This window comes from Oreochromis niloticus, linkage group LG18, assembly GCF_001858045.2.
Source record: "Oreochromis niloticus isolate F11D_XX linkage group LG18, O_niloticus_UMD_NMBU, whole genome shotgun sequence".
Taxonomy (NCBI): domain Eukaryota; kingdom Metazoa; phylum Chordata; class Actinopteri; order Cichliformes; family Cichlidae; genus Oreochromis; species Oreochromis niloticus.
Window position 1 is genome coordinate 27,175,013 of NC_031982.2, and position 16,531 is coordinate 27,191,543.

A 16,531-nucleotide genomic window follows, 5' to 3' on the forward strand; every position below is an offset into this window, starting at 1 on the left:
TTGTTGGCCCCTTTACAGGTTCATCTCTGGAGCTAAATTATACATCTGAAAACTGATCTGAGAAAATGAAAATTGCTAAATCTGTGTTGTTGATGCTGCCATACAGGCTTTGTATACATTGTTTTAGAGCTTGCACATGAGGCATCTGATCTCAGCTGCTGATACTGTCCCGCAATATGAAAAACGAGAGAAAATCAGCGTAAGTAACTGGGCTCCTCCAGTGGGTAAGTCATTATTATGGAAATGTTTCATTTTCAAAGAGCTGACTTTTATTCTTTGAGCAATGCTAAGGCAATGGAAAGCAAGCATACGTGTATAAGCACAAATATGCAAGTGTTTTCACACATGTTCACTTGTGTGCTGGCAATTTCAGCCCAATTACCGTGCCAGACTGTCACACTGAGCTCCACTTGCTGGATCAAAGCGTTGGCAAAGACAATACTTGAGCTGAACCTTGTAAAAACCTCCCAGCATGCTCTCTGGGAGACTTGGAGGGCATCCATCCTCTTCAATTTCCTCTGTGTGCCATCTTTTTTTTCTAAGATGAGAGTGAAAAGTCAGATTACTGCTTCCTCTTATATGATACTTTATTGATCCCAATATAGGTAGGCTGTCTTTTCATTACGCTGTGGGTGTTTTTTGTTCATGGGCACAGCGTACAAAGGCACTGCAGCGTTGTTTCTTAAGCTACATGCAGCTTCTGATAGTCCCAGTTACCATATTTGGAACGCAAGCTAAAGGATCAGCTGCGACATTAAAAACACTGACAGATGAAAGTGTTTTGACATCAGGAGGGTGACCTCCACTATATTAGCCAGTATAATGGTTATGTACACAGTACAGCAGTATAATATTTTTATATACTTTACTCTGAATGCAGCCATAAATAATTAACCAGTAAAAGGCTTTATTTCAGTCCTGTTTCACACTTTAATCTTTCAGTCTTTAATGGTAAAATGCCATAGTTAGTGTTATTTACAGAAAGCTAATTAAGCTTTAGTTAGCTTTCTCCGGACGTTTAAACTGGAATTTTGGACTTTTTTCAGAAAAGGTTTGTTGTGGTCTTACCTTTGTTTCTTACTATGACTCTGAACATTTTCTGTGGTGCTCGTTTTTAACTGAAAGTTGTCTCAGACTGAGGTGGTACTTTTCCCAGTCTTGAACTTTCAAAATGGCCGCCTGTAACCTTGATAAGAGCTAGCTCAGGTAAATATGTAATAAAAATTACACCTGCACTCCTTCAGTTAAACGAAACTGTTGATTGTTGTACATTAGGGGCTAATACAGTGCTACTTAATTAAATTATAAAGTCTGTACTACTAGAATAGTGTTTCCTTATATAGTTATAGGATGCTAATTCAGTAGCTAAAATATTTTGACTGCTACTCCGCAGTGCTATCTCTACCTTTATTATTAAGAACCTAGAAAAACAATATGTCACTAATATATACTCTGGGTTGATCTACTGCTACCTATCATTTCTCGTAAGTGGTTAGGTTCAGTATAATATATAATCTGTTTAACATTTTAATTATTATCCCCCCCACATCTAGCTTCTGTGTCTTGTATGGATTGACAGCATGTGGAAAAGGAGTTCCCAAGTTTATCAAGGTATCTTGCAGGATAATGTGGTTGGCTGTGTGCCAGCTAAAGCTCAGTATAAGCTGGAAGAAACTGCAGGACAATGAACCTGAACATTAAAGCAAATCTAATTCAGAATGGCTTCAAATAAAGATAGTCTGTCTTTTGAAGCGTCCAAAACCTTAATCCAATAGAATGCCATTAAGATGTACATTTACACTGAATAGAGCTGAGATGAAGGATATCTGCAAAGAAGAATGATCTGAAACTCCGTCTGAATACTGTTCACGTTGGATCCAGAGCTACCAGTTGAGATTACTGCTGTCCAGTCAGGTGATGTACAAACTCTCGGTAAATGCTGGGGATTTGTAATGGTTGTGATTAGAATTATTTTTGTCTGTAACTCTCACTTAATCACCAATTAATGCAAACAGCAAGGTTATTCCAAATCTTCATACACTTCATTGTATCAAGGAAAGCATCAGTTCTCTTTTGTCTTTTTGTGTACTTGGTATTCTTTGAGTGAAACAGTCTGCCTTTGTTCTGCAGACCTCGCTGCCATCCATCTCCAGCTGTCCCTCCATCACAGCTGCCTCAGCCTCTGAGTCAGTCCAGTTCTCAGTAAGTTGCCTACATATCTGTCATTACTGTACACCTGTCAAGCCTGCTTGCCTGTGCTGGATGTGGAATAAGTAAGTCCATTAATGCCACAGTGACAGTTGCCCTCATTTTCTTCCACCCTTCAGCCTGTCCACATAAACTTGTATTCCTGACTGTAAACAGGATTTTTCTGCATGCAAAAACTTTCCCATGAACACAATTGTAATAAAATTATTTCTTAACCAGTTTTGTTAATTTTAGGGTCATTTTCTCAACTGGAAAATATGTTTTGGTTTACCAAGGCCCCGAAATAACAGACAAATGGATAGATTTCTGTTAGGTAAGTGGTCATTGCCTTTATTGAATGCACATTAATCCTACTTGTGTGTGTATTTAACCCCAAAGATGCATTTTATATAGGAAAAAAAATAAGAGTAAAAGTAGATATACCCAAAACAGATGTCTAAGGGAGCAACATGTTGACTGAAATTACTGCAGTGTATTGATTACGCATCTGACTGTAACTCACAGATGAAACTATATAAATGTGGTTGTACATGGTCTGTGATATCAAGACAAAAAAATGAGAGGAAAAGGTAAGAACAGAAAAATAACATTTTTCTAATGTGTTGTAGGGAGATAAAATATGAACATAAGTACATAAAGTGATTTCTTTATCTTTAATCTTTGTTCTGTAAAATGTTTGAAGGGGTGACCCGTCCTGCAGTGACAATGCAGCACCACAAGATGGAGACAAACAACAAATAAACAGAAAAAGGAGCAAAACCCTAAATTGACCTGCTCCTCTTTTGCCACAGGACCCAAAGAAGACACATATCGATAGCCACAACTTAATCACCTGGATATGCTGATCTACTTTTATATAGAAAATACAGCGTTAGGATTTATTTAATACAGTTTAATGTCCCTGCTGTTATCAAACGTCTTAAAAAAGCGCATAATTGCTTTACTGCGTTTGTGTTTGTATTTTACTGTTTCATTCACTTTGTTTAAAACATGGCAAGGAGTCCTTGTAGTAGCAGATGAAGTTAAAGTAGTGATTTGCATTTGTTTTTTTGTCTGTATTGGACATGAAAACTTTTTAAACTGTATCATACATGTGAGGTTTTGTAAACAGTCGGCTCAAGAGTTCCTGTTTTGAGCATCTCACAGCTGTCCTGTGTCAGCAGTTTGACATGGATCATGTTAGTAATCTGTCAAATTTATGTGAAAATTCTGCACAATGAGGCTCCATATGTAGTGACAGTTGTGCCCCTCAAACTCCAGAGATGAATTAAAATGTCCTAACATGAAATGCAGCATCAACCCAGCGTTTGATGCAATCCTAGTTGTTCTTTGAACAAACTGGTCAGGTGACTGGCTGAAATTAATGCAAGTGAAACAGTGCGCTGTGTACGACCCTGGTGTCATAGAGCAGGCGTTCCTGCGCAGCCTGGATCACGCTGTGCTGCTGGATTGTAGTTGTAACAGCTGATTCGAGCCTCCTGCTCCGGGAGCCCGACGCTGCCTGGCTATTTATGGCAGATGCCCCTCAATTGAGGCCGCTCTCTTCAGCCCATACATGGTTGCTGTGGGATAAGGTTACAGCAACAATTTTGGCCCGCACTCCCTAAACTCTTTGGAAGTAGCGCGGTGTCGCCTCTGACCCTCAGTTTAAACTCTATTAGACGGGCGATACAAACCTGATTTGCAGAATGGACATTTCAGGAACCACCTATCTTCACCTTTGGAGTAGTTTGAAGAATCACTAACTATAGGAGTATCCAGACACCCAGCCTGTGTACCTTTTCTCAGCTTCACCCCTCTTTTCCCTCTATCCTTCACCCATCTCCTGCATACCCCACTCCCTCTCTTTCTTCTTTCTCCCTCTCCCTTCTTCCCTTTCTTTGCTTGGCTGTTCCAGGACTGATTTATTTATCCCAGAACCACAGAGCTAGAGGGAAAGCACCGGGATATATTTGTCGGCTGCTGAGGTTGGACCTGCTTCACGGTAGATGACTTAGGCTCTCTGTTTGGGTTTACCTGCTCACACCTGCACCTCCTGCCTCCTCAGCATCATTGTGTGGTGGTTTGATATCTCTCCTTCCAGGATAGATGGACTTCACCTGTGAACCACTTTTCTCGATTCCTTTTTATTGGAGCTAACGTGAGTTGCAAGTATGATTTTATCTCTTCTGGTTTAATCTTATGTCTGCTATCCTAAATTATAAGCCAGCACATCACATATAAACAGATTACATGATTGCAAATTCCTTAATTTCTATGAAACGTCAGTCATTTAGCATAAACATATACAGGGCAACAATGCTTAAAGATACCGGTAACTTTCTGCTTGTTTGATTAAGTAAACCTGGCATTGTGTGCAATCACCAAATGATGTGCGGTTAAATTAGATGACATTTTTAAAATGCTGAACAGATATTTGTAGGCGAAATGCTTTGTAACAAGACCTCTTTAGCTCAATGACCATCTGTATAATGTTTCTAAGACTTTGATTTGATTATATTTTTAGAGAAATCTTTATTTATAGTTTCAGAGTGGTACAATACACACATACTCGTAGATGACTGTTACTCCTGTAGGTGGTTGTGTTTGCGGGTTCACTGACTTTAACAACAGTCCTATAGTTTAAATGTTCTCTTTATGATTGGAAGACGTCCTTCATTGTCCCTCTTTTTCTGTCATATGCCCGAGAATGGAGGCAAACTTTACCTCCAAAAAACAAAACTGAATAGTATTCAGATGGTATCTAGCTTACATTTTCTTCATAGCCGAGTCTGCTTCTTGTTAGTTTTGCACTTATGTCTCAAGTAACCACATGGGTATTAGCATTCCAAGCCCCAGATTATAGCTGTATGGTGGTATGCAAGTGCAGCTGATCTGACGGGTATGTGCTGGGCCGGTGTGTTGTTCCGGCATCGGTCGGCATCATTTCTCCACAGTTTTGTTTTTATAGCATGTGTGCCTCTGTGAGGGGTGGGGTGGTGGGGGGAGCATGTGATGCCGTACGGCAGTTGCTTGGTGCTCTGCACCTGCTGCACTCATCAAAGTGAACAGACAGGTTTACTGGCCGGCCCCAGGCTTGACCCTGTGCCACTGGACTCTGTTCATCCACATATGAGAATTGAGATTGGCTCAAACCTCCAAGTGTTACGAGCTTATGTGTAGCCATTCACCCAGTTAGCAATACATGCATACATACATACTTTGTTCTGTTTTATTGGATGCGTGTTTGATCTACTTTGAAGAACAGCAAGGGTTTATAGTGTGTTTCATCGCTAGAAAACAAATATTCAAATTATAAGATTGATTTGTTTCTTTCAAGGAAGCAAAAAATTCACGTTTATAAAAAATTATTTTTCTTTTGAACACCGAGTCAAAATAACACACCAGATAAATATTTGTTAACATGCAGATATTATCCGACAGGACATATATCTGCTGATACACTTGCTCTCTGATGTATCCATCGGTGTGTGAATGGTAGATAGAAAGCAATTCTGCATAAAAAAGGGCTCGTGTGATTGGGTAAATGAGACACGCTGTATAAAGCGCTTTGAGTGCTCTGGGAGAGTAGGGAAGTGCTATATAAGAATTGCAGGTTGACTGACTTTAACAACAAATTTCCATCCTTTTAAGCATAACGTTCTCATAACTTTATCAAAGGGAAAGGATTTCTCTGGTGTGCAATATTCTTAGGTGCGGTCTAGGCTAGTTAGAGCCATTTCTACTTCTTTAAAATCCTTTCATCACTCTTCTGCAGCCTGAATGAGAAACTTTCTTGACCCCTGTCTCCTCAGCTTAGCATGATTTCTGATTGTCCTGTCTACTGTCCGCACTGTGAGTGTGTTAGGCAGCATTCCACAGGGTTTTTTGGGTCTTCTAATAGTCTGGCTTTACTCTAATTGTATGATTAATGTTTAGGTTAAGGGTGATAGAAATCTCTGAAGTTGGCCAATGGATGCAAACTAATAAATGAGTTCTTTAACACGAGATCTTTGTAGATCTCGTGTTAAAGTGCTATGGATAATCTATGACCGATTTTTAGCATGTGATTTTTAGTGAAAAGGGAATTATTATGCTCCTTTTCAGCTCTGTATTTTTATTCTTGTCCCCTTCTAAAGAAGTTTTGTGTGATTCACAGTTATAAATAATCCTATTTTAATCTCTTATTCAACCCCAGTGCAGTCTCTCGGTTCTTTAACACTGAAACAAGCTGGTTCAGCTCCTTTCCCCCTCCATTTAAGCTAACTTTCTTCTGATTGGCTGTAGTTTGTAAACATAAAGTTTGTACACCATAGAGCTGGGGACTTCAGTGCCAGAGCTGTGTGCCTAAGGTGACCATATTAAGGACATCCTCTCTTACTGATATCATGTTCTTGCTTGATAATGTTTTGCAACTCATCACTGAGGGTTTGTCACCTTTGTTTTGGTCATTTTATTGTCTGTAATCCTGTTGATAATAGTCAGTCTGAATCTCCAGCAGTGTAAAATGGGCTTTAATAAAAGCAGTGGCTAATCATGGAGTCTGTCTCAGCTCAGTTGTCTGGTCTTTATCTGGCAAACAGTAGAGAAGCTGCAGAAATGGATCTGCATTAATGCAAAGTACAAAAGTAAATATGCACTGTATCTAATTGAACTGATGTTTCTCCTTTGTCTGCTCATGAGTTGCCTTAAGCTACTTCATAATGTTGTATGATGTGAAGACAATGGACAAGGTACCCTTAAAGAAAGAATAGCCAAATCATTAAGTAATCATTTCTCGCATGAAGTCGTCCTCCCCCTCCTCTGTTACTATTTCTCTCTCTGTCTCCATCTCTCTTTTGTTTTCCTCCCTCTCTACTGCTCTGAGAGTTGCTGAACTCTAGTGTCTCTCCTTTGCATTGACCTCTGTGCTCATCAATATCCATATAAGAGCAGAGCGGGCAGATTTCTGTGTTGAGCGTCAGGCAGAGCTGATGCAACTCAGGAGAGAGGAACACTGATCTGAATCTAAAGAGGGAATGCCAGAATAAATGTTTAAGGAAGGAGGAAGCATGAAAGTTCCAGCTGTGCTCGCTCTGCCTCTCATTTGACCTGTGTGTGCATCTTGTACGTGTGTGTACATGTGTCTACATAAGCACATGTATCTCTATGTGATTCAGTGCACAATAGCTAATCAAAAAAGAAGAAATTCTCCTAATAAAGGCAGGCCAACTTTGAGCATATTGTCTGCTGCTGCTGGAAGTGCAAAGTAACATGTAGATTAATAATCAACATTTTTCTGCGATGAAATAAAAGCTTTTTGCTGCTCTACAGTAAGCACCAGATGTGCTTATTTTTACTACTCTGGGAAAAGTTCTGGGAAAAGAAAATGACAGAATTAATTTATTCATGTGGCCTAAAACAAGATGTGAGTAGTTAGCGGGAACGGAGATTCATACACTGTACAGAGTATTAGAGAACCTGAAAAACAATGCTGAGCAAAGTAACCCATCTGCAGTGTGACATCACAGCGAAGTTCTGGAGAAACATAAGAAGAAAAAAAGAGAGCGTCTTAACGTTTAAATTTAAGTGCCTGGTTTAGAAAAGAGTCACACAGGGACCAAGCTGGGCTTGAGGCTCACAAGAGGAGGCTGACTGCTGTTTCTATGTAATTATCTTTTAAATCCAGATTAAAAATAAAATCTTGTGAATAAAAAATACAGATTTATGAACCATCCATCCATTTTTTTCTCAGATACTGTTCTTGGGTCACAGGGAAGTTGTAGCCCATTCCAGCTCATATTTGACTAGATGCACCCTGGACATGAAGCTAATTTAGTATCAACCATTAACCTAACATATATACTGGTGGACTGTGAGGCAGAGCCAGAGGATTTAATTTAAAAAGAATCAAGTTTGTAACCCTGGATCAGTTTTAGCTGCTGGCTGCTGATAGTTTTTGTTATTCGTCATATTTTGGCTAAATTAACTCCAGGGTCAATCAACCAAAGCAACAGACAGTACGCAAGAGAGGTAAGGAAGAGGAGTGGGCAGAGACGAGTGTCTCATCCCTCAGAGACGAGTGTCAGGGATGAAAGTATAGCAGCAATGGCGAAAGGGAAAGTTTCAGTAGTGATAGTGAGACCTGCTGCGATGTCTGGTTTGGAGGTGGAGGCACAGACAATATCGGAGCTTGAGAAGGAGAAGAAGGTTAGAAATGAGTATGTCAGAGCGACAGCTCAGGTTCAGTAGTTTGGAGACAAAGTTAGAAAGTGAAGGTTGAGAAGGTTTAGACATTGGCAGAGGAGGAATAGTGGAAATACTAGACAAAAAATGCTGAAGATGGAGCTGCCCGACAGGTAGGAAAAGACCAGATTCATGGTTGTAGTGAAGTATGACATGTAGAAGAGGATGCTAAGGGTCGGGTGAGATGGAGGCAGATGATCCACTATGGCAACAACAAAATATATAGAGTGTAAAGGAAATTTGGGGAATGATTCCTCTGTTTAGTTAATGAGTGTGTATAGTATTGATTTTTTTATTGTGTCATTATGGTTAATATTTGGAATCATTTAATCGTTTTTTTCTTTATAATGTTGACATATAGCAGTTTAAACTCACCAAATGACTTCATGGAAATTATCTTTCATTGACTCACTAACGTGGCTGCAGATTGTCATGCAGTGCAGCAGGAATGGTATGCACGGGAATTAATTGCTTGTTTTTGTGAGTTGAAATATTATCTTTAACTCGGAATGCAAAAGCACAACATTGTACTCGACACAAGCCACCCATAAGTATCATCACAGAAAGTTTTAAGCCCAGTAAAGCTAAGGTTGTCAAAACAGATTCAAACAAAGTATCATATGGTGTTGCTGTCTGTAGGAATACCTCCAAACTTAGCCGAAACTCTTTATGTCCAGCTTGGGTGTGATTAGCAGAGAGATGCTTTGATGCTGAGTCATGCTGGGATTTGTTAAGTGGTGTTTACATGATGTTCTGGGTGTTGAGTTTTATTGAAGGTTGCATGACAGCGTTTGTACATCCTGTGCTGAAAAGTGATGAAATTGTAGAGCAAAGTTTCACATTGTGTCTTCCACCTAACAGACCGTGAGACCACCAAGTGGTCTGAATGTGCACATCCATCCCTGTAATGTAGCTGACGGCCTGTTAACATCAGAGTTTTGTAGCTATGATTTATTTACAGATAATGTTTTGGCAGGATATCCTAATTTCAAAAGTTAAGTGTTTTTTATCAATTTAAAATTTAGATTTACTGATATTGTGCATTAAGAAAGCTAATTTATTGTTCAAATGCACTAAAAATTGCACGAAAATTGCGTAAGTGAGATATTTACAGCTGACTTTTTAAATGATATCCCCATATACAATTAAGGAGACACTTCTTTATTGGGTTACTGTAAATTTTGAAGAGGATTGCAAATCAGATCTTAAACCTGTGCACTGGTCGTGATGTCTGACACAAGTTCCCATCTTGTCATCAGCTCATCCACTCATAGTCCATCTTTATTACTTGGAAAGCTTGAAGTATTACATCCCCTGCCAGTGTGGTTTACTTCTAAGAAAAGCCTTATGAATGACGTCTGGCAGATTTTGAAATGATAAATTTGTATGCAACCAGTGAGACAGAGAGTGAGTGAAAGAGGAAGTCTCGTGTTTGTTGCTACTGAAAGTGGTGGAGAAACCGATAAGACAAAGTGAAATAAAATGAATGCAATAAAGAGAAGAAGAGAGGCAAAGACATGAGAAATGAAAAGGAGTTGTTGGGAATGAGTGGGAGAGACAAGAGGAGTGTGTGAGGCAGATGCACGGATGACAAATCTGGGGAAAGAAGAGAAGGAATGGCAAGGAAAACAAGACAGAGCAGCGGGGAGAAGGCGTGGAGACGGTCCCCTGATAAACACAGGCAGGCTGGCTGACGGGGTGACCTCTCTCCGAGGCAGCCACTCACAACACATGTTGCCTTATTAGGGGCGTCTACAGGGTGCAGAGGCAGACTGGAGGAGGTGGGGGCAATTTGTGTGTGAAAGGGTGAGAAAACGCATCACGCAGAGAAGACGAGTGAGTAAGCAAGTGATTCCAAAACTGTGCAACAAGATTTTGTTTTTAAATCAGGTCACCAATCGTTAAAAACAACTTCATCTACCATCTACAGGAAACACTACAGCCTGCATACATCCTTGCTCCAGGTGCTCTACACATTGTGTTTTTAGTGCCTTTTATTCCTTGTATATTGCAGCACAGATAGACATTTACTGTCACAAGTAACAGAGAATCATTGAAACTGTGGCCCAAAAACAGCCATGAAATCTCACACCTCAAAATTCTGAATTTTGAGGTGTTTTTATTTACCTTGTACTTTTAATGTACTTTGAACTATAAATTGTTTCTTAATTACCATATATAATTTTAACAGTAAGCTAAGCTACCTAATGTTGTCTTTGTGATCCACACTTTCTGCTACAAACATTACATATACAAGGGCAAAAACAAGAGTGGGAGAAAATGGATGGATGGATATTTCAGAGTTTGAGTTCTTAAAAACAAATACACGCTCATAGGATGTGCTGTAAATATCAACAGAGCTTTTCATACATTCTCCCAATATATATTTCCATGTGTTATATCACTAAAGGTGGCCAGCTGTTGCACTGCTGGAGGAGATTATGTCACGACTCTCTGAACTCTCACTGTGACCTCCAGGGTGCTGCGTCGTCCTCACTCGGCTCACTGATGTAATGACTGACAGAAGTGGCTTCTGCCGTTTCTTCAAATAAAACTGCCTCTGCACCAGCACTACGTGATTATCACCACATTTCAGGCCTGACTTGGACTTGTTTGAATACTTTTAGCAGCAAACAATGAACATGAAGCAGGTGCTGAAGCAAAAAGCAATGATCTTACAGCACAGTTTTGATGGAGTATGAAGAGAAGGAAACCAAATTTAAGGCCCTTTCTTATCAACCACATCCCTGTATATGAAAGCCTTACTGACTTCAGGGTGAAACTGATAGCCTTGCAACTAGAGTGAATCATTGCTTTGGGAATACATTGAATTTTATTTTCTTGTAAACTGTAATACTATTAAAAAAATGAATAAAAATTTCACAGCCAGACCATCTAAGAGCCTAATCATAATATTAATGCAGTGTTTGGCTTCAGTTTATAGAAGTTTGATGGCACTTGGCAATGTTGGCTGAAGCATGCCCTTACTATGCCTGTGTTAAGCTACCATCTGACTTCCGGTAGTCCTGGGCCCCACACCACCACCTGCAGTCCTCCTGGCATCCTCCTCCAATCCTGTTCCAGAGTTTTCATCATCAAGGCTAATTTCTGCCTGTAATCTGATTAAGGCTCTGAGCTGCTTTAGCACCCTGCTGTGCTGTCTCTCTCTCTTTCTCTCGGCTCACTTGCGTGCACGAACACACACCGACATACACACCGGCATTGCACGACTGCCAGTCTACGTAGGCTGTAGCTTGCTTTGTGGCTAGGCCAGTCACTCTGCTGTAACTGTGTGCGTGTCCGTGTGTGTATATATGTGTGTGCATGCGGGGTTGTGTCACCACCTCCATCCCTCCTTTTCGGCTTGCTGGTAGCAACCTTCATCTTCACTGCTGCCACTCCTGCTGTCCACCACCATTACCACCACTGTGACCAGAGGGGAGTATAGGCGTAGGCTATCCTTCTGTTCTTCTCCCTAAACATGTTTCGAAACCCATGGATCTCTAGTTACCATGTGAACCATGTCCAGCCCTGTGGCACAGGTAAGGCCTGCTGAAGAGGAAGAGGCTTTAGGAGGACTTTCTTAACCCACTTGAATTCCTTCAACTGTCTAGATTAGCTTGGAAGATCCATGCAATTTAGCTCTTAGCTAAGAAAAGTGACAGACATTAATAGATGAGGTGATTCACCTTGAGACTTCTTATTGGTTGGATCAAACAGTTGTGATATGAGATTTAAACTATGCAATTCTTTTAAAATTAAGATTATGGTACTAAAAGGTGTTGTTTAGCTATTCTCATTTAGCACTTTACATTTCAACAGGTGGATGCTCCTGTGGATGCCTTGTCTTGTAAATGCACTCTTCATGAAATGCTTTGTAAAAACATCACAAGGTGTATGATGGGAAGAGACTGTAGGGAAAGCAAAGCCCTAGTTCACTCAGGGAGTCTATTTTGCACCTCTGAATATTTATAGAAAATCCCTCTCCTCTCCACGCTCACTTTAGGACCGTCAGCAGCGAAAGCCGCTCTCTGGCAGTGCCAGCTTTGATGCTTGTGCTGCTTGTTTTGTTGACAACCTGCAGCCGTTTCCAAGGAAAGACAAGCTGACATCTGTACAAGGGGCTTTCCACCAGAGGAAGTATGTTAGTGAAATCACAGACTGACAGATACATGCAGCTCTACGAATTCCCACAGGCTGTGAAAACGCTGAATGTTTGTGGATTTGAGAAGAGATAATGCCAAAGGTTATGGCGTTTATTGATCGCACATGTGAAAATAGAGTACAGAAGTTGTCATGGACAGCTTTTCAGAAATCTGTGTTTTGTAAACAGAGGAGAGCATAAATTATAAGATGAAGGAGTCTAACAGGGTTCTGGTTTTTCTGATTCCTCTGAAGTCGCCTACATGTTACAGAGAAACCCTTAAACTTGATTCTTGTCAGGATTTTGCCTCCTCCAGAGCCACATCTTTACACATCCACGCTTCCTTCCTACCCTGCAAAACAAAAGTTGCACAGCATTGCCACACAGTCACTCAGGGGCCAAAATAAGATGTTATGGAGGCGTCTGAAGCAGTAATGTGATCGGTCCCCTATACTGGGATACAACTTTACAACAGACTGCTGTTGCTGTGACATGTGAGCGAGAAGGTCAGATATCAGTTGGGAACTGGATGTGAACTCAGAGTTTTCTTTTTTTGAAGTGAGCTCATTGTGGGGTTGGAAATTTCCTGTGAGAAATGAACCAAGTGTTTCGTTTGAAGGAGCACAGCAGCACCTCTTGGTTAATCGCTCTGTACTATCAACCTATTTTATATCAGTCTTGTGTTTTTACATCAAAATAATGCTGTGAATTATTTCAAAATGTCTCTGTCTGTCTGTTTCTGGCTTGGTAGGTGTTTTGTCCAAACCTGGACATGGTTTCAGTTAATATTAATCAAGTTATTTATTGACTTATTTTTGTTTCCTGCAATAAATGTCATTGGTTACTTTAAAAATTAAAAACTTAAATTCCTGTTAAGGTGCCCATGTAAAGAGAGTTTCTAATGTTGGTAAAAGGTTGTTGTTTCCTCATGAAAAATGTGATTTTGAATGCGTTGAAGTTTTGATTTGCCTCATCTTTAAATGTTAAAAGAAAATAATATAAGACTATATGTCTTGTAGTGATTGTTGGATTGGTAGGTGTTATAGTACCAATCGAACACTATCAAAAAAACTCCACGGAGCTACACTGGTGGATATGTATGTTGTTTGAGGTACTTTTGAAATCAATTATGGATAAGGACCGAGCAATTCAGTTGTGGATTTATACAAGTTTCAAACACAAAAACACATATTTAAAGTGCAGCTAGACAGGATTTAACACCTCTGGAAAGTGACCGAAGCAACAAGGCTTTTCCATTCCTTCTTGATTGTCTCTAAGTGGTACAATTATAGCATAGTTATACCATGTATGGTACAACCAGGGCTACCAGAATTGTGTGCTTGTAAATACAATAGAGCAAAGATTGTGCCAGTCTTTTGTTTTATTGTGAAGTTTTGGGTTTGTTTTTTTTTGTTTTTTTTTACATTTACATGTAATGTTAAAGGTCAAAATAGCTCTATCAGCTGTTCAGAAGGTTTTAAAAAACTTTCTTTATGATGCATATTGAGCTGTTTCTTGTTCTTTTTCTTGAATTTTGTTTCAGGTTTTGTCTTTGATTAATGGATAAAGAACTCTGTAATACATTATAGGAGAACATACAGTTTATTTTGACACAGATGCTTCGCCAGCATATAAATGTATATATTTATTATTCAAGTTTGACTGTGTCTTGTTTCTGTTCTCAGGATTTGGATCTAAAGCTTCTACAAAACTTTGTACCTCCACCTCGCTGCCAACAGACACCTTAAGGTGAGTAAAGAATAAACTCTCTTTATGTGAAATCATGATAGGATACCAATATTAAAACAATTTTAAAAATGCATTTATAGTTATATAGCTACCTATAATGTAGCTACTTAAAGTAAATGATATGCAGCATTTACTGTCATTTTATGTTTTGTTATCTAGACACGCATTGAACCAATCTATATGATTTACTCACTGAAGTAAATCATATAGATTTACTTGAGTGCTTTAGCTTATCATGCTTAGTAACCACTAAAAGCTGAGATGCCTGGAACAGCTAAAAGGAAACCTTTTAGTTCACATGGAATTAGAGCTATAATACCTCCTTCAGGACCACTGTGCACCAAGCTCCGTTTTGCATTAGTTTACAGGACAGCATTTACCATTTACAGCGTTAGTGCTCTGGGGCTACAAGCTAAATAGCTTCACTTCTATATAAATTATAAGACAAAATTAAAGGTATCTGGTCCTAAAAGTAAAGAGTACAACCCTAAAATCGTATTTAAATGACGACAAGAACAGCTCAATGTGATTTAATTCTGGATAAGTAAGCATGAACAATGTAGTTCAGTTTTAGCTTTATGTTTACATCACACACTTACATAACCTTAGCTCAGCATCACTTCCAGAACTTTAATGCGCACAACTGATGTTAAGATTTATGTTTAAGTGATGAATAAAATAGTTGGAGAAGCTACTGGAAACAAAAGAAGGGTGAGATTAATTATCCTGGCTTGTGTGATCTGTTAATGCTGCCAAATAAAATCATTGAGAGAAGACCTTAATTGGCAGTTTCTAATTAAGGATTTGATGACCTAAATCTTAAGTTGGATCTTAATAGAAGCTACACCAGCTGAGCTTCAGCGTTACCTGCTTTTACCTCTTTAGGACAGGTCAGCTGAGGAAGAGTTGTTGTGAAGGCTAAAGAGGAATCTAGCTGGCTATGTGAGGTTTAGAGCATCATTAATTTTCTTTGGGTTGACTTTGGACTTCCTGATTAAAAGAAGAGAAGTTTATTGCGTCATAAGTTTCATATTGGTTTGTGTCTTCTTCTCTTCTTTTTCAGTTTTCAGAGTGACTTCTCCTTGAATGACAAGACCGCTTTGGTCAAGAGTGTTTCAGATACAGATGCCAAACTTCTGGTTGTCCTTCCCAAAGGTGAGCTTCACTTCGAAACACTTACAAAAAACAACACAGAATAAATTAATGTTTAGTTAGTCGTGCCATTTCTTTGACTCTAATTTCTGGTCCTACTTTTAGTTTCAGAGTTGAAGAAATATTTTGAGGGAGCTGTCACAAAGGATTTGGGAATGAACAGGTATTTTCAAGAATGACAACGTATTTTGATGTAAACATGTCAAAGACTTCCTTCACTTCTAACCTTCACCTGCTGTCTGTTGTCTCCAACAGGAAGGAGAGGATAGCCCGGCGCCTGGAGGGCATTGAAAGTGATGCACCACCTGCACTGGTGCCTGGTGGATTGGTCGCCAACAGGATGCTTGAGGAGGATCCCCCACGATACACCCGCGCCTCAGACCCCTGTGAGCCTTGCGTGATGGGTAAGCATGGGATGATGCATTGCTGAACTGTGCTGCTTTAATTGGACCACTGAAATATGTCACAATTGAAGAGGACTTCATTTCCAACTCTATATATGCTTTAATAGACTCTATTAGAGTAGGTTGGCATAGTTGGGTTTTGTGCAGACCCACAGCTCATTGTCTGTCTGAAACAAGGGGAAACCTCCCTCTTTAACACAGCCTATCCTCAGAATAGCAGAATTTTTTATGCAAGGTGCGTCAGCATGCACAGATCAGATGGAAAGTACAGGAAGTCAGCCTCAGGAACAGCATAGGGAATCCTGTCAGCTTTTAAAATACAAAAACTCAACATGACACTTGTAAAACAATTTGGAGCTCTTGAAATAATGGAATGAAACCACATTAGGGATGCAATGTCAGTCTGTGTATTCCCAGAATTGGTGTTATCTCAACATACCTTTGAGCAATCAAGCACCCCTGAAACTGCTTGTAATTGCATGTTGCCAAAGTTTGCAAGATGGGAAGTAAAAAAGTGATACGAATGTCTGAGATATGTTCTGTTTCACCACATCAAAAAAATGTCACACTTGTGTAAACTGCATCTGTGTTTTAAAAAAAAATGTATTTTGTACAATCATGTGAAAAGGAACTCTACACAATCACTCTATGATTCAGCAGTAGTGGTTTT

The 16,531-nt window shown here is 39.6% G+C and overlaps 1 protein-coding gene across 13 annotated transcripts in view; it reads left to right on the forward strand.

Moving 5' to 3' along the window:
• Window positions 1-3,847: 3,847 nt before the first annotated feature.
• The window catches only part of svilb (supervillin b), a 53,470-nt gene continuing 40,786 nt past the window's right edge, over window positions 3,848-16,531 (forward strand). For 7 of the 13 annotated variants that reach the window (XM_019348040.2, XM_019348041.2, XM_019348044.2 and 4 more), the window contains exons 1-5: window positions 11,546-11,954; window positions 14,242-14,305; window positions 15,369-15,460; window positions 15,563-15,620; window positions 15,713-15,861. In XM_019348040.2, the coding sequence (XP_019203585.1) occupies window positions 11,894-11,954; window positions 14,242-14,305; window positions 15,369-15,460; window positions 15,563-15,620; window positions 15,713-15,861 (424 nt within the window). In that variant the 5' untranslated portion in view covers window positions 11,546-11,893. Of the gene's footprint in view, window positions 4,349-11,544; window positions 11,955-14,241; window positions 14,306-15,368; window positions 15,461-15,562; window positions 15,621-15,712; window positions 15,862-16,531 lie in introns of those variants that run through there. The other 6 variants (XM_013272699.3, XM_013272700.3, XM_019348037.2 and 3 more) reach the window with 4 other exon arrangements.